We start from the raw sequence: 23,309 nt of genomic DNA, 5'->3' as shown, positions 1-23,309 counted from the left end.
TTTCTATGCTCATTTTTTTTCTAGGCTCACCCCTCCCTCCTCTTTCCTCCCTCCGCCTTTCCCTCAGACTGGCTTTATGTCTGGCTGTTGGCGGCGTAAACAGACATGCGCTGTCGCCATGTTATCAGCAGCTTCTCCTCCCCCTTTCGGTCTCGTCACAGGCAGATAGCTGGCTAGCAATAGCACAGGCTACATTACAAGGAGACAGAGAGAGAGCTGAAGAGAGACAGAGAGCTGTTGGGAAAGAAGATACTAGCTTACTATTTAGCTACTGGTGCAGCTAGCTAGCTAACACTGGATTATAACAAAGAGGACGGGGACATGGAATAAACACGGACTCCGGTAACGGTACTCGTTTTGGATACAGCCTGCCAGCTTGACAACGTCGGTGGATTGTATGGTTTTACGCCTGCTGTAACGCCGGATTCAAAATGCGAATCACAATCTAGTAGCTGTAACTGTACTACATGCACTTGTAGCCAGCCACCGCTGTTGGATATTGAAAACGTTAGGTTAGCTAACTCAGCTGTGTTCAGTTTGTTTGATAATAAATTTCTGTATTTGCTAGCTGTTTGGATAATATGAACTGTTAGTTAGCTAACTAAATTTGGTCATATCTGACAACGTTCTGGATCTGAAACGTCTTCGACAGTTAAATAGCTAAGATAAGCTAGTTATGTTAGCTTGCTAACTAACTGAGTGTAAACCAGTGTTTCTAAGCTGAGAGCACTAACGCTAGCTAGCATTAAACGACGACTGTTTTTAACTTAGCTAACGTTAGCTAGCTAAGCTAGCCATAAGCTAGCATTCAGTTTAGCCAGGTTAGCTAGCTAGTTATCTAGCGCGTAGCCTGGCCGGGACATTGTTTAAATACCTTGAACAAAAGTGGAATTATCGACTCCTGGCTGTTTTTGGAAAGGGGCCATTAGTTTTATGTGGAAACTACTTGGGCGAGGTGAAATTCCTACTGAAAAAGACCTTGTCAACACGGCAGTTCTTGTAAGCTGTATTTACAACTCTGCCGGAGACCACCCCCTAGAAATGCATCACCCCGACCCAGCAGGAGACTCGACGAGCGCCCGAAAAATGGCGCAACCGGCGACTTTTGCCCGACGGGCTGCCGGTAACACCGCTAGTGCTTCTCCCTCCGCGTTGACATCTTCGGGAAGTGCCAGCCTTAGCAACAACCTGATGCCGGCAGACGATTACAAGCCCTCCGCGCTAATCCAGCCGCTGGCCTCAGCCGCGGCCACGCTCGGCTCCCAGCTCCCTCCTCAAAGCCTCAGCATCCACCCCCAGCCCACGCTGCTGCCCCAGAACCTGCCCGTGGCCCCGGGGGCACAGATTAAAAAGAAAAGTGGCTTTCAGATCACCAGCGTCACCCCTGCCCAGATCTCCGTCAGCACAAACAACAGCATAACTGAGGACACTGAAAGTTGTGATGATCTGGATGAGTCCCACACAGAGGACCTCTCCTCTTCTGAGATCCTGGATGTGTCCTTGTCACGGACCAATGACACCGGTGGACCTGAGAGGAGCTCATCTGAAGAAACCCTCAACAACTTTCACGAGGCAGAAACCCCGGGGGCTGTATCTCCAAATCAGCCACCTATTCTGTCCCAGACGCACCACGGCGGCACACACACTATGGTCAATGGTGCTGTTAACCACCACCATCATCATCATCATCAAAATAATAATCATCATCATGTTCAGCAGCAGCAACAGCAGCACCACCACCACAATGCGGGGCACCCCCAGCCCCACCACCATCAGTTTCACCCTACGCATTCTGGAAATACTCATTCCACTTCTTCTGCAGGATCAGGCGCTACTCAAGCTGCTGGCATCCCACTCGGTAGTGTGGTGACCTCCACCATCACAACAAGCCCTGAATCTGTACCAATCATAGGCCAGAAAATGCCTTCGAATGTGGGTGGAATTCTGGAAAACGCCTCTGTTGCCACCACCAATGTCATTAGTCAGCCCTTGGTTGCTGGTGCACCAGGAACATCTACTGGCATAGTCACTGCGGCATCAGGTGCTACGATAAGTATTAAGCGTTTACCAAGCAATGCAAGTAATGTTAATATATTAAACTCCAATGTGCCTGCTTTGGGTGGCATAAGTACAAACAGTAGCAGTGTAGTTTTTTCCTCTGGCTTGAATAATACCAACAACCAAAACGTAAACCTAATGCAGCAGCAGAGTGGTGTAGTAAGTAATGTCATCACAATGACAACTGGCACCACTGCCACTGCTGTTACTGGGTCAACAAGTGGTAGTCATGTGGGGACAGCTGACGCTACCCAGCCTTCAAATGCTATCCTTGGCTCTAACACTCATTCTCAGCAGGCACAAATGCCTCCTCCTGCTACTACCAGCTCACGCTTCAGAGTGGTCAAATTGGACTCTAGTTCCGAGCCGTTTAAGAAAGGCCGATGGACATGCACAGAGTTTTATGACAAAGAGGCTCCAGGTTCTGGGTCCTCTGAAAATGCACCTAGCACCCGAACAGTAGAGAGCATCCGCCAGTTTGTACCTGATAACGTGTTGGGCTCAGAAAGAGACAGTGTGAGCTCTGTCAGCAGCTCAGTCAGCACTCTAAGTCACTACTCTGAGAGTGTGAGCAGTGGTGATATCGGAGGCTCCTCAGCTGTGCAGCAGATCTTTCCACAGCCACCCACTACTGCTAACATTTCCAAACCTCAGATGCCTCGCCAGGACATGGTGCATCCCCATCTAAAGGCTGGTGCAACCACCCCACTGCCAGCCTGCACTCAGCAGCAACAAAATGCGGTAAATATGGTAGGCTTGCAGACGGCCACTGGGCATCCATCACCGGCCGTGGCCCCACAGCAGATGACATATGCCCAAGCAGCACAGCTAACTCCAGCTCAGGGCCTCTCAGGAGTCACCCCACAGCAGATGGCCTACCCGCCTGCACAGCAGCCAGCGGCACCAGCCCAGGTAGCCCCAGCACACGTCAACCCTTTAAGCCAAGGGGGCAGCCTGCCACCTGACTTCACTCAGCAGCAGCCGCCTCAGGAGATCATCCAGGCTGCAGCTCCGGGATCAGCGCAAGCCCTTCCCCACCTGTCCAGCTCCATCCCCCCTGTCACCGTGGCAGGCAGTGCTCAGATGATGCCGGGTTCACAGCCACCTGTGGGCACTGTGCCCACTGCTGTAGCTCAGTCGCTTTCTCAAGGACTGATGCAACCACAACAGACTCCCTCACCCCAGATGGCCCAGGCCCCCACCGGTGGGGTCATGCCACAGCTAGTGCAGTCTACAGGGCCTGGAGTAATCCAGCAGCCCCAAGGACCACAGCTTTCCTCTCAGCTCTCCATGGAGCAACATGCGCCCCTCAGCAATCAGGCATTAGGAGCCCAGTTTGTCCCTTCAGTTACATCAAGCCTGCCTGCATCAAATGTGCCTCCCAATCCTCAGAGTGATCGCCAGTCCAGCTTGGTACAGAATGGCGCTAAGAATGCCAGCGCCCAGCCTGTTGTCAGTGCCCTTTATGCCACCCTGCCCTCACTGATGGCCACACAGCTGGAGGATGCCCAACGCCTTCTCTTTCAGCACCAGTCTGTGCTCGCACTTCCCAAGCTAGCAGCTGGTGAATGTGCCTCCCAAACTGGCTCCTCCTTAGGTCCTGAGGAGAGTGGTGGAGTTAATGCCTTAACTGCCTCAGCCAGTCTGCTGAAGAACTTGCCTGTAGATGGAGAGGAAGATAGGTGAGTGTCAAAATTTGTTTTGAAAAAGTTAAGAAAAAAAGTGTGGCTGATGTGAATGTTTAGAATTTTCTGCATTTCTTATTTCTAATATAAAGTATTACACTTATGTACAAGGTTATTTTCAAATATAGGTTGTTCTTGGGGAATAGAAGGTGTAGGGATATTGTCACATAAATAAAAATAGAGAGCAGACCCCCTTCATAGGCTGCTGGTCACTTTTCCCATGCTAAGTGACAACTGCTTATATCAGTGTACTGACAGACACGGATGCCCACTGCTTTCAATTCACACTCTGACCTTTAAAAGTGTTGAAGGTTTGAAGCTGACTTTTGCACATGTATCAACTGCAGGTGTAATATTTAAGCTCCCTCTATGATTACAGCAATATTCTAAATACCTGTCATAAAAAAATAGTAGTTTGTTTAATCTGAACTCCAGAACATCACACCTTCTGTTATCCAGCCAAGCCCTTTTTGGCCTTTTTCATGAAAAAAAAAAAACTAATGCGCTTAATGAAAGATGAATTCATGTAGTCATCCTAAGGGGCAGCGCGTGTAATGGAATGAAAGTAGGAATAACTGTTTGGATAATAAGATCATGGTCATACAGGTATACATACACACTGTATTTAACTCAAGAGACATGTAGACTTGCATTACCATCAAAGACAACACAGAGTATACTCTACATATGACTCCTCTGTTCCTGACAGAGCTTGCTCACAGATCTGGGATGATGAACTGCTCCGTCACCAGACACTCCTTAATGAAACTGGCAGTTCTGTTAGAGCGTACACATTAGGAGAGGCAAATTATCAGAATGTTTCTGGTATTCTATTTTTAGACTGAAGTTAATCACAATAATAACTTTTATCCATTGCTGTTAACTATGAAAGCCCATGATGATCAAACATTACATTGTATAATTACTTTATATGCTGTTTTTTGGGGGGTTCTTTATTAAATGAGAACAGCAGCAAATCTTAAACACGTGTGTGTGTGTGATCATACATCTTGACCAATTTAATCATAAGAGATCACACACATGATTGAGTGCTTTGTGACTGTAACTTACTGATACTGAGTTGCTCACTCACTCCTAGTATAGCTTAAACAGTAACATTAATTTGACTGTCAGATCAGATCCTCAGAAACTGGCAGGATGCTGTTAAATTTGCTTGTCTTTTTAGCCTTATAATGGTTCATCAAGCATCAAGTGAAGGTTTACTAATAATGTTGGGTGTTTCACCTTATTACCTTTCATCTGTGGTTCATTTTAGGGTGTGAGTGTGTGGATCATGAGCAAGTGAATATTTGCTCTCCAGCCAGCCTGTATGAGTGACTAAGAAGCCAGATTTTTTTGCGAGAGGGGATGATGTGTTAAGTCAGGGCATGTTTATCTAACTGTGGTGTGTTCAAGAATTTACAGACATTAGCATCTTAGTCCAGTTTGATATTTCAAATTCTAAAATATTGAACAAAAAGAGTGCCAGTATAAATATGTTGATTGAAAGTCAGAACCAGATCAGCAAAACTCAAAGTAAGAGACATGTGACTTGAAATGAGAGAGGCTGTCAGTGAATCTAAAGCAGTGATCCTACTTGACCCATCTTGCTACTGTCTTTTAAAAGGCTTTTATTGGCTAATTGGGGGTGTTTTTGGTTTTGTGTTTAAAAGTTAAAACCTACAGACAGGTAGTTCCTTAGAAGGAGGAGGGTTGAGGACCACTGTTTAAGATCTTTAAGGTAAACAGACAGATGCTGGTACTTCTGCTTAAATAACTTGTTACTTGCTTGATGTTATTTCAGCTGAAAATGGTGAATTTAATTGAAAATGCAAATAACAATGTTCTAAATCAATTAAATGATGTTCTATATGAGTAAATCTATTAGTAGAGTAGACAAAAAGTACTTGACAAAAAGGTGATGTGTGTAATTCTGGATATCTAATGTTAATATTTGAACTTGATCTGAGACCACTTTGCTTTATATTTTCAGAGACAAGTTTGAGTGCCTTTATTATATATTTTTTCTAACTAACAGAATAGAGAGCTAGCTAATGCTCCTATTGCTGATTGGATGGAATAATATTGTAAGACTCAATCCGATCAAATTTGTTTTCTTATAATGGAGGCAGGGCAGAATCCCCAACATGGCAATATTATTTCTAGTGCTGATCAGAGACCTAGTGAGCCACAAGAAAACAATCATTGAATTGTACAGTAAATATAGTGTGTATATACAGTTGTGATTTCAGCAGAGTTTGATAGTAACAAGCTGCATTTACTCAGTTACATTAAGTAACGTTTTGACCCAAAATTGTACTTTCAAGCGTTTTATTGTTTTTAAGACATCACAAACATTACAAACGTAAAACAAATTTAAGCGTCAAGTGAAGCCCTGGCCTCATATAGAGACAATGTTTTCACTCCAGGCTACCAAAACCAGCAGTTATATCATGCACTGCCTTCTGTGCCAGCCTAAACACGTGGACCTTTCAGCAGTCAAGAACTGAGAAAACATGTTGGCAAGTGGATTGGTGAAGGTAGCAGGTAAACAGTGGTAGAAATGTGGCTGAGAAAAGTGCGTCAGGTATGGCACTGTTGTTAAAAGTTGTTTTGATTTAGCTGTAATATATATTGGCTAAGTTGATGGTAAACACAGAACATTATTTAATCATGTATTTTGTCAGGAAGTGGTGTTCGTTTCTTAGACTAAGGTTGCAAATCCTTTCTTTTCTCTGTTGTCTGTTTCTACTTTTTTTTTCTATTTTTTTTTTCATGAGATTGAGATTACTGAAGTAACAGTGCCTTTGGATTTCAGTATACTGATGAAGTGTCCTGACAGTAGTGGGCCATGTGTATGTCTATTTTTTCCTTCCAGAGTGCCAGTGATGACTTTTATGGCTGAGTAGACTCCAACAAAACCCCGGCAAATCCTAACTCACTACTGCTAATTGACATTTAATTAAGACCCCCCTATATGTGTTTCTTTTGCACCAGGAATGGCATACAGTTATCCAAAGGAGAACATGCCAAGATGCATGAAAACTGATTTAAAAACCAGGGTTATTCCACCAAATATTGACTTTTGAACTATAAAAACTTTATGAATAAGAGCTTGCTTTCTTTGCATTATCTGAGGTCTGAAAACTCTCTTTTTTATTGTTATTTCAGTCATTTCTCATTTTCTGCATTTAAATGCTTTAAATGACAATATTTTTATTTGAAATTTGGGAGAAATGTTGTCTGTAGTTTATAGAGCATACCTATTAATAGCAAAATCAGAGAAACTGATTCAGAAACTAAAGTGTGGTCTCTTAATTGTTTTTCCAGAGCTGTATACTTTACCTTCTTTGCTTTAAGTTATTAGATCTAAAGTCTACATTAGATTAAAGTCTACAGTTCTAGATAGGGTGTCAATCAGCTTCATTATTGTTTAAAATAGTTTAATGCTTCAGCATTTGTTAGTTGTTTAAATGTTTTATGTTTTGCTCAAATCCCCATCAATACCACTTGATCTGACTCGGCACAAATGATGCTAGTGTTTTTGTAATGATCTTAGGTCATGGTGTCGACCGGCGGACCTGTTTAGGAAGATGATTATCTCATGTTTGCTTTTTTTAATGTAATCTGCTCTTGGCAGTGATAGAAGCTGCACACAAGAGTCTCAATGAATCGCTCTTTGTGTGGAGATCAAGTAGATTATCTCTCCAATTAATGGGCCCTGTGGAATGGGAGAGGAGAGGAAATGCTTTCAGTCCGCTAGTTCAGGCCAGAACAGATAACAAGGTGGATGACGGTATGCCGTGATGCAGCTGGGTCTCATGTTTGGCCTATCTCACATTCAACAGGCTGTACTTTTAAAGCGACAGAGACAGACACTGCTCTATTCTGCTGTGGGGCGGTTCTGGCAAGTTCATGCCCCCCCCCCCCCCCCCCCCCCCAAATATAGTAAATTACTTTTTGATGCTCATCTGGTTCCATGATAGAATTTGAGTAGCTGTCAGAATGTGTTAGACCACCAGAAGTGTCGTCCATCATCTGTAATTCAAGTGCATAATGAGCCATTGAAGTTTGTATCACCAAAAAGATACTGTGCATAAAGGTCTCTTATTTTTTCCAGAGCTGTATTTATATGTATGTAGAATATATTTATAGTTACAATATATATCCACAACCCCATTTGAAGGTTTTTTTGAAAGCTTTAAGAGAGACGACCTTGCTTTGCTTCAGGTCATCATGATTGTTCTCAGAAACATCATTATTTGTCATATGTTTTCATTTTCTTAAAACAAGGGCTTGTCGTCGATCATGTTTATATATTTTTTGCACAATAGCGGTCTGGAGGTTCTGATTTGCATTGTGCTTGTTTGATCCTGGAGCTCGTCAGCTGTACTGGACAAAGGGATTTTATTTTGTTTTGTTTGTTTCTTCGTGTTTACCTTTTTTGCAATGATAGTCTTTATTTTATAATTGGAGGGTCTATATGAATACATATACATGTAAACAGTATTTTATTGTGTTGAAGCATTGTGCTTGAACACATGGTAAATTGGAGAGTGTCAGGGAACAGCAACACATTGGTCATAAACTACGCTACTTGTATGGGTATTCATCTGGCCTATTTATTCAGCCACATTCAAATGCTGTTTGAACATCATCATGGCTAGTAGTGACAATAGCTGCATTGCTTATTCTCCATTGAGGCCAGGCATTGTTGCCAAAGGTTAATTGAATCACTCCTCCATTTAATTGTCAATTAAATCTCTGCTTTGATCTGAACAATGCAGGTGGTGTTGTGCCTGTAATTTTGATTTGGATTGTCTAATGTTTGTCCAGCAGTGGGAAGAAATTCTGTGTGTGTGTGTGTGTTTGGATACCAGTGGGAATGGCATTGTTCATAATAAATTCATTGTAAATTAGAATGCTGAGGCAGTAGGTCTGTGAATTAATTACATGTAGCAGTAGAGTGCCTGCTTATTTGTGATGGTTTGGGTTTTACTTCTTCACTTTCTGCACAAATCAAACAGGTTGGACAAGTCTGGCAAATGTTAAAAACCATAAATCTTCACATTTTTCAAAGAATTTTTGAGAGATTATTTGATAAACTTAGCTCCCTCCTTTCTAAACCTAAGACACTAAACTGTCATGTGGTTTTATTTGGAGTGACAGTGGTGCAGAAATGGAGGAGCCGCTCACATCTCCCAGTATGCTTATTTTTATTTTCATTTATTTTTCCTGATTTTGTCTGAATCTCTTTGCTACAGTTTTTGAGATATTGACAGTTTTTCAGATTTCAGAACAACTATTTATTTTAATTATTTATATTTAAAATGTCTTTTATTATAGAACATTTTATTATAGAACATTTATTATATTGTAATTTTGCACCATCTGTTTGTGTTTTATTTCTTAAAATGAATGCACATGGATTTTGTTGCGTGTAAAAATAGTTTGGATTGGAATTGAAGGACAAGCATGATTAATTTTTCACTGTATCTCAAACAGCATAATAATCCAATGGAGTTTATAAAAAAAATAAGTATACCATACAGATGTTTGTTTTATTTCCATGACTATTTACATTGTAGATTCTCACTGAAGGCATCAGAACTATGAATGAACACATGTTAAGTTTTATGTACAGTGAGTCCAAGAAGTATTTGATCCCTTGCTGATTTTCTTTGTTTGCCCACTAATAAAGACACTATCCTTCTGCACTTTTAATGGTAGATATATTCTAACATGGAGAGACAGAATATCAACACAAAAATCCAGAATATAATTTTAAAGAATATATTTTAATTAATTTGTATTTCAATGAGGAAAATAAGTATTTGATCCCTCTTGCCAAACACACTCAATACTTAGTGGCAAAGCCTTTGTTTGCAAGCACAGCGATGAGACGTTTGTTGTAGTTAACCACAAGTTTAGCACACACACCAGGGGGAATTTTGGCCCATTCTTCTTTGCAGATCCTCTCTAAATCATGAAGGTTGGTGGGCTGTCGCTTGGCAACTCTGACCTTCAGCTCCCTCCATAGATTTTCGATCGGATTGAGGTCTGGCGACTGGCTGGGCCACTCCATGACCTTAATGTGATTTTTCTTGAGCCAATCCTTTGTTGCCTTTGCTGTATGTTTAGGGTCGTTATCATGTTGGAAGACCCAACCACGGCCCATTTTCAGATCCCTGGCAGAGGGGAGGAGGTTGTCCCTCAGGATTGTGTGGTACATGGCTCCATCCATCTTCCCAGTGATGCGGTGAAGTAGCCCTGTACCCTTGGCAGAGAAACACCCCCAAAACATTATGCTTCCACCTCCATGCTTGACGGTGGGCACAGTGTTCTTGGGGTCATAGGTAGCATTTTTCTTCCTCCACACATGGCGGGTGGAGTTGAGGCCAAAAAGTTCAATTTTGGTCTCGTCTGACCACAAAACCTTCTCCCAATAACTTGGTTCATCTTTCAAATGATCATTGGCATACTTGAGGTGCGCCTCCACATGTGCTCTCTTCAGCAGGGGTACCTTTCAGGCACTGCAGGATGTGAATCCATTGTTGCGCAAAGTGTTGCCAATTGTTTCCTTGCAAACTGTGGTCCCAGCTGCCTTCAGGTCATTTGCTAACTCCTGCCGAGTGGTTGCAGGACGATTTCTGACCGTTCTCAGCATCATTGCCACCCCACGAGGCGAAATCTTCTTTGGAGCACCGGGCCGAGGTCTGTTGATTGTCATGTTATACTCTTTAAACTTTCTGATAATTGCACCAATAGTTGTTACTTTCACATCCAACACCTTACTAATCTTGTTGTAGCCCATTCCAGCTTTGTGAAGGTCAACAATTCTGACTCTGAGGTCCTGTGACAGCTCTTTGGTTTTACCCATGCTGGAGACTTGAAATCTGTGTGATCTGTCTGATTCTGTGGACAGGTGTTTTTCACACAAGTGATTAGTGAGAACAGGTGGCTTCAGGTCAGGTAACAAGTTGATTGGGAGTGTCTAACTGGTCTGTAAAAGCCAGAACTGCTAATGAATACTAAGGGATCAAATACTTATTTCACTCCATGAAATACAAATCAATTAATATATATTCCTTAGATTTATTTTCTGGATTTTCTTTTTAATATTCTGTCTCTCCATGTAAGAATACATCTACCATTAAAAGTATAGAATGATCATGTCTTTATCAGTGGGCCAACGAAGAAAATCAACAAGGGATCAAATACTTCTTGGACTCACTGTACTTAATAAAAAAAATATATTCTAGTTTCTTCAAAATAGCCCCCTTTGCTCTGATTAATGCTTTGCACACTCTTGTCATCATTCTCTCAATGAGCTTCAGGTGGTCACCTGAAATGGTTTTCTGACAGTCTTGAAGGAAGGAGTTCCCAGAGGTGTTTAGCACTTATAGGACCCTTTGCCTTCACTCTGTGGTCCAGCTCACCCCAAGCCATCTCATTTGGGTTCAGTTACGGTGACTGGGAAGGCCAGGTCATTTTATTTTTAAGTACATAAAACTCCACATGTGTTCATTCATAGTTTTGATGCCTTCAGTGAGAATCTACAATGTAAATAGTCATGAAGATAAAGAAAACACATTGAAAAAGAGAAGGTGTCCAAATTTTTGGCCTGTACTGTATATTATTTGGATATACTGATGGATGTTTTTGATGTTACAAATGAACTCTTACTTTAACATTTATACTTTGAGGGTTTAGTAATTTTCATTTCTCTTAAGAATATCAAGTTATGAGTTTTTAGTTATATCTCACAGTCCTTTTTGTGAATCACTGGTTAACTGTGTAAAACTAATCCAATCCAAATCAGACTAATATTTAGAACAACCCAGACTAATATGATTTCCTCTTGCATTGTTGGCAGAATTGTGTAAAATAGATCTTTCATACTTTTGTTCACAGTTCTAATTACAGCACTCAGTTGATAGGAAGCTCTGACTGATCTACAAATCATAATCACAGTTTGCTTCTTGCTCCTCTGGACAAACTTGTGTAGTTTTATTTGATACTGTAAGCACTGAGTGAGCACAGCATGAAGGTTTCTGGTTTTCTGGTTTCACAAAGAGAATTATTCTTCACAAGCAAGAGGATGTTTAAACCACGAGCCAGACCTCAAGCATCACATCTGCCTCAAGTCTTACTCTCACAAATGCCTGTGGGTATTTGTTGAAATAGTTTACCTTCAAGTTATTTTTTTTAATGGTCAGTTCTATAGTGTGTGTCAGTTTGACGAAGCTGTTGGATTTTTTAAATAAATATATAAAGCTAAATTAGCTGTAGCTTTCTTTAAGCTTTTGTTCTTAGACTTTCTTAGTCTAAGCTGAATGTGAGTCAGCAGAGTTGGAATGCTGTCGTTTGCTGTGGTTTTGGGCAGCGCAGGAAATCTTTGGCTCAAGTGTGTAACCTTGAGCATGTGACCATGTGCTGCTCGTGCTCTGTTAAACATGCACAATGAGATTTGCCCTCCTTGTGGCATCAGGCTGAGCGGTGTGAAATGAGGTCAGTGTGGACACAATGGAAGCTGCCGCACAAATTATGCCTCCAACGCAGTGGGGTTTTATATGACTTTTTTTTTTTTTTGGCTTTCCTCAAAAATGGTTAAAAAGTTAATGATGTAATTTTTACTGTGGATTGGAGTGGACAGCTACATGACTTTATTAATCTGTGCAACAAGTTTTCCTCAGGTGAAAGCATGTTTCTCTCATGCTTGTTTAATCTGATTAAAGGACAAATTTGAAACACATTTTGAGATGGGGGTAGAGATGAGACTGATCTGATACAATATCTGTATAGGGGGCCAATATTGACCAAATTTAATGTATCGGATATCGGGTGAGCACGGCCGATCCATGTACCGATCTGTATTCCAGTCCACAACTTGAGCTGGACAATAAACCAGACGTAACGTTAACACAAAGTGCATCGCTTATCCAGATCCCACAGTTTTACCCTAATCTTCTAGCAGCTTCAGTCTCTGCAGCTGAATGAGTAAACTTTAGCTAATTGTCTACAAAAAAAATGTCAATTGTCTGGAGAGTTTTCACTTTCTAAACAGTGAACAGCAGAACAGCTACACGTAAAATTTGTAAATTCAGCGTCTGAGGGGTAAACAGATTAACACCAGCAGTCTGTTAGACTAAAGCTAGCACTAAACCGACAGCTGCGTTCTGGTGTTGTAAAGGTATTACCTACATACTGGAGTAAACTATAGTCACAACCCACATATCCTATAGAACCACAAAGTCTACAAACACTAACCAGCACAAACACACCGATTAACTACAGTTAGAATCGCTAGTTAGCCGTTAGTCATGTCCATTAATATCTGCAGTCTGTTAGCCTAGCTAGCATTAGTCTCAAAGCTGCATTCTGGCATTGTGAATGTAATAAGTAACTAACTCAAGTGAATTACAGCCCTAATCCACATTTAATATCATACAACAGATCCTACCTACTTTAACCAGCACTAAGAAATCAATCTATTATTAAAAACAGTGACTAATTTAGCTCGGAAATACAGTTAGCATTGCCGGTTAGCCGTTAGCCATTGCAGCTAATCCATTACGACATGTGTCAAAATAAGAGTGTTCTGCGCTACCCATGCAGAAAAATAGTCTAGAGCCCTGTATTTAATATACAGTAAGGAGCCTAAAATGATTGTTTTAAATAAATGTTCTATTTTTTATTTTCCATTTCATGTTCTAAATCACATAATTAAAAAAAACTTGTAGACCATTTGAATCAGATTTTTTATGGAAAATCGTTTCTGAATTGAATCATAATCTAAATCTTGAATCGTAATCAAAACGAATTGCCACACACAGAGATTTGCATCCCTATTTTGAAATTGTTGCTGTGACTGCTCTCATTATAGAGCAAAGGCTCTGTCTTTATCCTCAGTCTGCTACCATTAAGGGATTTCTGCACCTGCACCTTATCACCATGTGTGCCACAGATTATCAGTCAGCCAAGTTTTGATCCTTTACAACTAGCTGACTGCTGTGGCATGTAGCGTAGCTGGTATACAGCTTGGCGGTCATTGAGATAAATTGCCCTGGGCGAGTCACCAGTCTGTCACCCGGAGGAACCTGGACATCCAGCATTGCGAGGTAGAGCAGCTGTGAGCACTTTGAGCACAACTGAATACCTTTGGGATGAGTTAGAGTAGCGTTTGTGATCAGAACTGATCATTTAATCTCTACCTGACCCTCAGTAATGCTGTGTTCACATTACAAGCCTCATTAATTAATTAATTCAGATGTTCTTTTTTTTCTCCCTCTTCTTGGTTCACATTCATAAATGTACATAAGAGACAGATGTCTTTTTGGTCTATTTTAACCAGAGATTTGTCACTGGTTTAAATATGAATGGAAATGTTTGTAATGCTTAACATAATGCCTGCCTACAGATAAAGTACAACAGTAAAGTACAACATACTAAGCCAATCAGCTTTCCTTATGCTGCAAGTAGGCGTGGTTCAGTGTGCTAGTAGATAAGTCCACCTTGATGTGGAGATCTGTGCAAGCACAGTATTCAGACTAAGCTAAAAGAGTTTTTTTTTTTTTTTGTGCTTTTTTTGAGCAAAACACTTCAAATTGTTTGAGATTCTTATCAGATATTATCTATTATTAAAATAAGTCACAGACACAGTACTTGTACCTTCAGTTTCAAGTATTTTAGTCTCCCCCTTTTATAAAAATAAGAGCCTGGACTAAAAATACAACTGCCCCATCACTGACAGCACTTGATGCATACAGGCAAAAAACATAATAGAATTTCAGGGGCCAGAGCATCCAGACTGAGACAGATCTGGTTGTAATAGCATTTTAACCCCCCTCCAAATGTTGTTTGAACAGATTTGGCAAAAATTGGATTTGACATGTTGTATGGCTGTCCAAAAATCAATCTGTCTACAATATAAAAATGCCAAAAAATGTATTTGTGCTGGCAGTGTGAACAAATCTAAAGTAAGTCGAATCTAATTTGAAAAGATTGTGTGTGGCGTGTCCACACAGCCCTGAAAAAAAATCAGATCTGTATCATATAAAGGCTTATTTGACTCACTTGAGCCTGATATTGTAAACTTAGCCTAATGTTAATGTGGTTGACGGTCATGCAGTGCAATGTTTCTATGTCTACCAGGAAGTGCCAAGGCTGTTAGAACCTCTTTATTAAAACTTTAGATTTTGACAGACATTTTGAAGGATATGTTGGTCTACGAATATTTTGCACATGGAGTCTATACGTATTATTGTAGTGAAATATATTCACACATTTTACTTTTTACTTTTAAGTATTTTTTTTCTACCAATTCTTAAAGTTTTGTTAAGTTTTTTACCAATTTTTAAAGTCTTGGTTAATTTTTTTTTTTTTGGATGCATGCATGCAATATTTGATATATAAAGCCCGCAGGATGATACGGTATGCACTGGCTGCATGCTCATGTATGGTTTCATCGTGGTTCTCCTCTTCATTTTGTCCAAAATAACACCCCCCCCCCTTCTCTCTCTCTCTCTCTCTCTCTCTCTCTCTCTCTCTCTCTCTCTCTCTCTCTCTCTCTCTCTCTCTCTGTGTCTCTGTCTCTGTCTCTGTCTCTGTGTCTCTCTCTCTCTGTGTGAGTGAGGAGGCTGAATGAGAGCTGGGCCCTGTATTTAGCATCCAGCGTGCCACTGTGAGAGCCATTAGGACTGAGTCATTGTTTCAACAGCACTGCCAGTGTCACCTGGCTGCCAGCCAATTCGCTGCCCCTCCATTCCTGCCCCACATGCTTGCCAGCTCTATCTTTTATACCAGTCTGCCTGCTTGTCTAAGCTGCTACCAAGCTGCTACACCATCAGTCTAAAACCCCCTTAGCACAGCCATTCCACAGCCAGCATGGGTCTCTCGCTGCTTCTCAATCAGCTTATCGCATTTTGGGAGAAGGGAGTGTTTCTTGGTGCTTTTAATACCTGGACATGTGCTATGGATGGGATTTGATGGCTTGAACTTTAAAACGAATGGAATGATGTCACCCAAGTTGAATGTTTTTGATAATTGTAGACTTTTTTTGTTTGTAGACTAGCTGTTGGGCCAATATGTCCCACTTTTTATATTCCAAGTGAAGAAGGGGAATAAAAACTAAAAATTTAATTAGGGCTGTGTATCACCACTGATTTACAGAACCATTTAGATTCCAATTTGCAAGGTCCAAAAATGATTTGATTTCCGATGCAATGTGATTTGATTCAAATTTGATTAATTTAGGGATATTATAACTACAAATTGTGTTGGTTCAGAAAGAGTTTTAAAAGTAGAGTTTTAGAGCATTTTAGAGCATTGGAATTTATGTGGAAGGGCCGAAAGGTGAAAGGGGAAACGCTAACGCTAAACGCTAACATGTTGTTTAAAATTGGGATTGTAAAATTCTGTTTCGTTGATAGCTGTTTCTACTGCATAGTTGGCACAATCTTTTTAGAATAGAAATCATTTTCTGAGGTAACCTGTGTAGAAACTGTAATATTACATTATGATCATTGATATCTTATCAATATCAATATTGATCTACCACAACCCTAATCCTAGGTTAGCATTGTTAGTATTTTCCCAGGTTGGCAAACACATGTAAACAAAGACTGTGCAAAACAGTTTAATAGTAATGTGTGTAGGACTGATTTAATGAGACACAAATAGGTGCTTATAAACTGTTTACTATTAATGAATAATACGTTTTAGTTTCTTAATGTTGCTGTGCATCACAATCGTCTTGGATCCTGGGACTGAGATTAGGTTGGCTCTCTCTTAAGTTTCCAAGAAGGAAATCTGACTTGTTTGGTTTATTCTAGATTAAATTTCCTACTTGCATGCAGCATTAGCTATAGGGAGCAAGTTTGAGTTTAAGACCTTTTGGCCCACCACACTCTTTATTGGATGGAGAAAAGTGTTTGTACTCTCTGTACCAAAATCTAGATGATTTCTGCTATAGTTTTTGGGACCCAGATTCTGGTTGTGTTGAAGGCAACTCCATAGAGCTGTGTTGCAAAGAGGACTTTCTGAGATTAGCTTTACTTTAGAGGCTGTTCTTTTCATGCCTGTCCTCTCTCTTAGGTTCATGCTGAATGGAAAACTACTTGTGAAGGAGGAATGTTTATGTTTATCCGCACTAACTGTGCCGGAGGTCTCAGTCAGCGGTGCAGTTTGTGGAAGCAGTGGCCGTGCTTCTGTCTGGGTCACTAGCTGACTGCTAGTGTTCCCAAATGACTCCGTCTCCTTACAGCACTCTCCCACGAGTCTTCTGACCATCTGTTCAAGAGAGAGTCTCGCACTGGGAGTGGACCATATATCCCCACTGACCAGATCTTTACCCCTGCTGTAGTTTGTCCATTAGTCTGCAACAGATAATGATTTATGAAAATCATGTTTAAATATGGTGTTGCACTGCAACTGAAAAATATATATCAGACAAGATATATATCCCTTTCCGGACTCCGGACATCTGGACGGCAATTGAAAAAACAGGAGGACCAGTGAGTTGTTTGGCTTTCTTGGTCACATGACATTGCGTTCAGTAGCTCCTCCATTTCCACTTGCTGTTGTGTTGACGTGTATCTTCGTGGAAACACGCGACCAAACTATAACTATTCCCTCATTCTCTACATCTGTAGCTTTTGAAATAAGACATAAAATTAATTATGTATCTCATAAATATTTATTTGTTAAGCAATGCTATTTAACTCAAACATAAAGCATTTTACTGGAGTAATTTTGGTTAGAAATTTACCCCAGTATCACAGTAGTTATACTGCCGCTGCTGAAACATCGTAACATACATGGATACACTGTAATATGACTTAAAATGAGTCATTGTTCAGTATAAATTATTTGGACATTTTACAATTACTTGGGGTTATTTGATAGTTAGAGCAATTGATAGAAAATTTTGTTATAGGCACAGTGCCTGTAAAGTAGGGCGGGAAAAAAAACTGACATTGCGGTACATTTATATTCTGAGAATATACAGCTCTGGAAAATAAATAAGAGATCACCTAAAAATGATGAGTTTCTTTGATTTCACGAAATTGAAAACCTCTAACCAAGTGGAAGATGAATCACAAGCCATCAAACCAAGCTGAACTGCTTGAATTTTTGCACCAGGAGTGGCATAAAGTTATCCAAAAGCAGTGTGCAAGACTGGTGGAGGAGAACATGCCAAGATGCATTAAAACTGTAATTTAAAAACCAGTTTTACTCCACCAAATATTGATTTCTGAACTCTTAAAACTTTATGAATATAAACTTATTTTCTTTGCATTATTTGAGGTCTGAAAGCTCTGCATCTTTTTTGTTATTTCAGCTGTTTTATGCTTATTTATTTGTTTTCTGCAAATAAATGCTCTAAATTTACAGTATTTGGATTTGGATTCTGTGCACGATTGGGGGAAAAATAAAATGCACTGAAACTAAAATTATGTAGCCGAATTGCAATTTATTTTTATTTTTTTTATTTATTTATTTTTTTTTTTTGAAGGTTTTTATTTGATTTTACCACTTTTTAAAATATTGCTTATATTTAATTTATCTTAAAGTTTTACAAAAATTAAGAGCAAGAAATGATCTGACAGTACACGTGATATTGCACAACCTTTGATGTGACTGCATGTTGCATATGCTCAGATTGCGATGGTCTTGTGTATTCCTTCTATAAAGCATTGTCTTTAGGATGCAGTTGTAGCCAGGAACACTGATTAACCAGTGACTGGTGACTTCCAGGCATGTGTTTATTTAATAACGTAAGACAATTGGTCTCTACACATAAAACATTAATGAGATTATTTTTTCTTTGTGTTTTGCTGGTTGGCTGTTGCAGTCTTGCGTGACTTGAAGACACATTTGGTCAGTCTGTTGATGGGTTGTCCCTCTGCTAATAACTCTTCTCTTCATTTTCTTTGAGGGCCCTCAAAACATTGAACTTCACCAAGGTTTCTGCCTAAGCTTGTTTGAGGCTGCAGTGCCTGGAGCTTCTTCACTGAACTGGGTTTAGTTTTCTGCGAATTATAGCCGTGTCCCTTTAGGCCATTTGCACATATACACGCACACACAGAATCTGAGACCTGTTCTCCCACTCTATGAGCACCAAGAGGGAATTCACCTTTCAAACACTCCTCACCTCCTTACCTAAAACTCTGCAGTATGATTAAAGCGTTACACATCAGCTCAGTCTCTGACGGGTGGCATTTACTATCTAGTCTCAGCAGTAACCATCCCATCTCCCCTCTGCCTCGCCCCCACCTCCACCTTGACATGGTGGAAACGGTATAATTATTTTATTTGTTTATGTGTGAGCTCAGATTGTTTCCAGGGCTTCTGTGAGAATGTGGCTATTATGCAGGTGGCTGCCTGACAGGTGCTGTGAGTTATTGTTTAAATTGCACTCAGCCAAGTCCCCATTCCAGATAGATGATTCACCTAAGCCAAACTTTGCTAACATCAGCAGCCCTCAGTTGCCCAGATTCTTGTAGCCAGACTCATTCAAAAGTTTTATATTCGTGACTCAGTGTCTGTCTGTTGTAATTTGTAGTATAGTAGTGTTTTTTTTAATGTATGTAATTGCTTTATTGTGCACTTGATCTTTTGCCATTCAGTCAGTTATTAGTAATCCTTGCCTTGTTGACAGTGTAGATTAGTAAATAAAGAGTAGAAGGAAAAAGAACGTTGAGTCAAAAGGCTAATCAATACATATTTATATTTGAGTCGATTTAAACCTGGGATGATTCATGTGAAACAAAGGGTGGAGGTTGGTGAGTAGGCCTCCTCTTATGCTCAGCATTTGTCAGTGGGTGAATTCTATCTGGCATGCTTTACAGAGGCTGAATCATAGCTGAGAGTTAAAGGGATCAGTCAGGAAATGATGGCTATAATTTACAGTTTGTTTTGCAGGGTCATTTAGGGTTATTTCTGTATAGTGTTTGATGTACACATTATCAGTATATCGTGATTAATTCTGAATTGCAAATGACTGATTTTTCCATAAATAACAGACACAACAGGCATTTTTATTTGATACAAGCTAGGGATGCGCTTATATTTTTAGGGATGCCCTGAAATATTAAAACCTTTTTTAGGCCTACTATGAAACCAAGCGACCCGGTTAGAACGTGTATGTAATGTTGAAGGCTTTGATTGGGCTGGGGTGAAATGTTAACTGTTTTTCACAGCTGGATTACTCGCCAAGTTGAGGACAGACTGATGTCCCTGTCAGAACTCTGTGTAACTTTGTGATACTATAAGCATTATGATACAGGGCCCAAGTTTAAATCGTTAAACTGTATTACTCAAAATCCTTTTTTCCAAAAATCGACAGTGTGCCTTATAATCCGGCGCACCGTATCTATGAATGTTACCAGTTAGGTTGTAAGAAACAGTTAAGCTACTCTGCTAAAGTACAGTGGTATAAAGTAGTTTTAGAGAAGTTGGACCAAGGCTGGAGCAGTATTAGCATTAGATGCTATCCACAGAGGTGAGCGTATCAGACTGTAGCATTTAACATTAAAGTTTACCTTGTTAAAACAAGCTATGTGGTAAGAACCGCTAACTGATAGCACCCTGGGTTAACAAAAAGCTCAAGGTTCCTCTTTGTAGCGCTGTCGTGCAGCATTTACTAGCACTAGCAGCAGTGCCAACCGCAGTTAGCAGCGCTACAACCACGCTAAAAAGCTTACTGTAAATAACCAAAGTGATTTACTCACCCAAATAAATCTAGTACATTGTTGCAAAACAAGATATTGTTATACTATACAATATATTAGCATCTGTAGAACTGGGTCTTCCCACTATCCTGTGGCTATTAAAATCTCTCCTGTCTGTTGATCACTGTAGGCTAACTCTGGCATCTTTTTGCCTCTGATTTGTATTTCTAAAGCCAGGCGGACACTGTGCGATTTTAGCCCGATTTTAAGCCCGATCTGGTCGGATGCGACTGAATTTCATGATCGGGCCGAATTTTAGCTTGATCGTGCGTCGTTTGTCGTGCAGTGTGAGAGGGGAAGCGATGTCCGATTAATTGCCCATACGAGCTGCGAATGAGCAGTCGGACGCGACCAGGGATTTCTGACATGCCAGAAATTTTGGTCGCTTGTCTCACAGTGTGAGCTGTTTTGCGGGCCGATTTCTTAACGTCACGACCTGTTTTCCCAAACATCTGCACAGTAACTATATATAATTATTAGTCATATTTATTTCTGTCAGTTATAAGGATTTATATTTATGTTCGGTACACAGACTTATAGCTTAATATAGCAGACACAGGCATTCTGCTGTTTAAGAATTTCAACAGATGCTTATTCTCAGTCAATAGCTGGAGTTTTTGAAAAGAAAAATTAAAAGAGAAAATATCTTTGACAAACATAAATTTATTTTATTTCACTTTGCTATTATATCTGAAAAATAAAGCACATTGTCAGCCTCTGATGCTGCCCGTCAATTATATAAAACTTAAAACATGCACAGAAATATAAAGCTATATTTTATTATTCGTTTCTTTTCGCCAGGGCAAATTTATTAAAATTATAAATATGTTAATTTATTAATTAAAATCTCGTCCAGTGCTCAAGAATATTAGCCACGCAAAGCCAGCTTAGCGCAGCGCGTGGCATTGCGCGCGGCATTGCCCGCATAATAACCTCTGTCTTCTAAAATAAACGTTTTAATAAATAAGGTCGGAGAAGTGTAGTAAAATTAGTGCTATTAAACTTACTAAAGCTAATAAATGTACTGATAATTATTCAAGATAAATCAGACAAAATGCGCTGCGCCTCTCTCTCGCTCTCTTTCGCAGCGCGGAGCTGAATTCAGCGCGAGGCTACAGAAACTCAGTTCAGTTGAATAAAAATAAGTAAGGGCCTGTAAGTACAAGCAAAGGACCTGTAGTAAATATTGTCAAATATAAAGAATAGTTTGAGGTTTTGGTGAGCTGTTTTCATGATTTGAAACTGAAACTAACTGAAACTTTGATTAATCTGCAGAAAGCCTGGGTTATTTTAAACGAATTTTTTATGAGTTTATATTTTATATTTTTTATTTATTCATTTTAATTATTTTTATTCTTTTATTAATCAAATCATTAAATATATATCTTCATAAGATATAAATTTTTTACCTTTTATGTCAATTTTTATTATCTTTTTTTAAGGTCCTATTTTTCCTTTTTTACGTATATATTTTATTCGTCTATAATAAATGTCAGTTTTTATTTCTATTTTTTATATATTTTTTAAATCCATTTTAAACTGTTAATGCTCAGCGGCACTGTAAATGAGGGTCCCTACCCAGTGTGAATAACCGATTAATTGTTTAATATTCAGTGTTTCAAAACCAGTTTTTACATAAACAATAAACAGAATAAAACATCAAATTATTTTATTTTATTTAAGCTGCTGGTGTTTCTTTCGCAGCCTGACGCGCAGTCATTTTTCTATGCGCTCTCCTTCTGTAAAACGGACAACCCGTAGAGTCCACGTCGCCTCAGCCACCTGCGAGTCCATGTACGTCTCTTCCGTGGACTTTCAGCGCACAACAGGGCACAAATAAGTAAAGCTAAGCGCTTTCTTTTGCAAGGCGTTGTGTTGAAGCGAGAAAGCAAAGAAAGCTCCGCCTACGGGCTGCGTTTAGACGTGCAGTGTAAGCTCCCCCGTCGCAGCAGGTCAGTCGGACCGTACAGTGTGTGCAGATGAATCGCAGGCGTTGTTCATACACGACAAACGATTCAAACGTGCAGTTTGAGCTCTCCAGAACGCATCCGATTAAAAAAATCGCACAGTGTCCGCCTGGCTTAAATCCAGTGACGTGCCACCACTGCTAAAAACAATTATAACATTAAACACTGTAACATGGCCCTAATACATAATACATAAGTAATTAACACATAAACAATACATAAACTTCTCTTATTTGGCTAAACACTGAATGACCTTCTTTTTCTGTTTTGTTAGGCATATATTTTTGGTTGGCAAATATTTAGTTCATTCTAATTACAAGCTGATTGAATTGTTCATTTGGTTTCATTTGGTTTGATTTCTCATCCACATTGCTTCCATGTCTTGGACTGCATGGGGCAGAGTCACATGACTACAAATATGTATTTTAAGAGTACCATTCATGAAGATCCACAGTGGAGAAAGTTAGTAAACTATCTATTAAATCTATTAAAATCTATTAATAAACAATTAACATTAGATTGGTAAGAGGCTCTGAGTGACTGAATGACAACATAACGTAACATACACATAATCATTTATACAGTTAGTGGATATTTGCTATAGTGGAGACTGGTGCTGCAGTCAACTGCACTGGGCTTTGCTTGTGAAAGATTACTCATAGTGAATACACTTATTTCATAAGCACATTCACAGCGTGGAAGTAATTGAAGCTAGGTTGGATTTTTATGAAGAGCACTATCTAAAAAGCTGTACTTGAGCAAGAGCTTGCCATCATGGTTCTGGTGTTTAGTAGTAGTTTTAGCACACCCTTGCAAGGCAGAAGAGCATCCGTGTTACACAAGCAGCCCTTGTAGTGTGAGGGGAG

At 39.9% G+C, this 23,309-nt stretch overlaps 1 protein-coding gene across 1 annotated transcript in view; it reads left to right on the top strand.

Moving 5' to 3' along the window:
• The first annotated feature begins 60 nt into the window (after positions 1-60).
• Positions 61-23,309, top strand: part of tsc22d1 (TSC22 domain family, member 1) — a 57,145-nt gene continuing 33,896 nt past the window's right edge. Inside the window, exon 1 of the mRNA XM_007251723.4 lies at positions 61-3,740. Within this exon, the coding sequence (XP_007251785.3) occupies positions 934-3,740 (2,807 nt within the window). The 5' untranslated portion in view covers positions 61-933. The remainder of the gene's footprint in view (positions 3,741-23,309) is intronic.

Source organism: Astyanax mexicanus, chromosome 11 (assembly GCF_023375975.1).
Source record: "Astyanax mexicanus isolate ESR-SI-001 chromosome 11, AstMex3_surface, whole genome shotgun sequence".
Lineage (NCBI taxonomy): Eukaryota > Metazoa > Chordata > Actinopteri > Characiformes > Acestrorhamphidae > Astyanax > Astyanax mexicanus.
The sequence above is the reverse complement of the archived record's forward strand: the minus strand, read 5'-3'. Positions and strand labels throughout refer to the sequence as shown.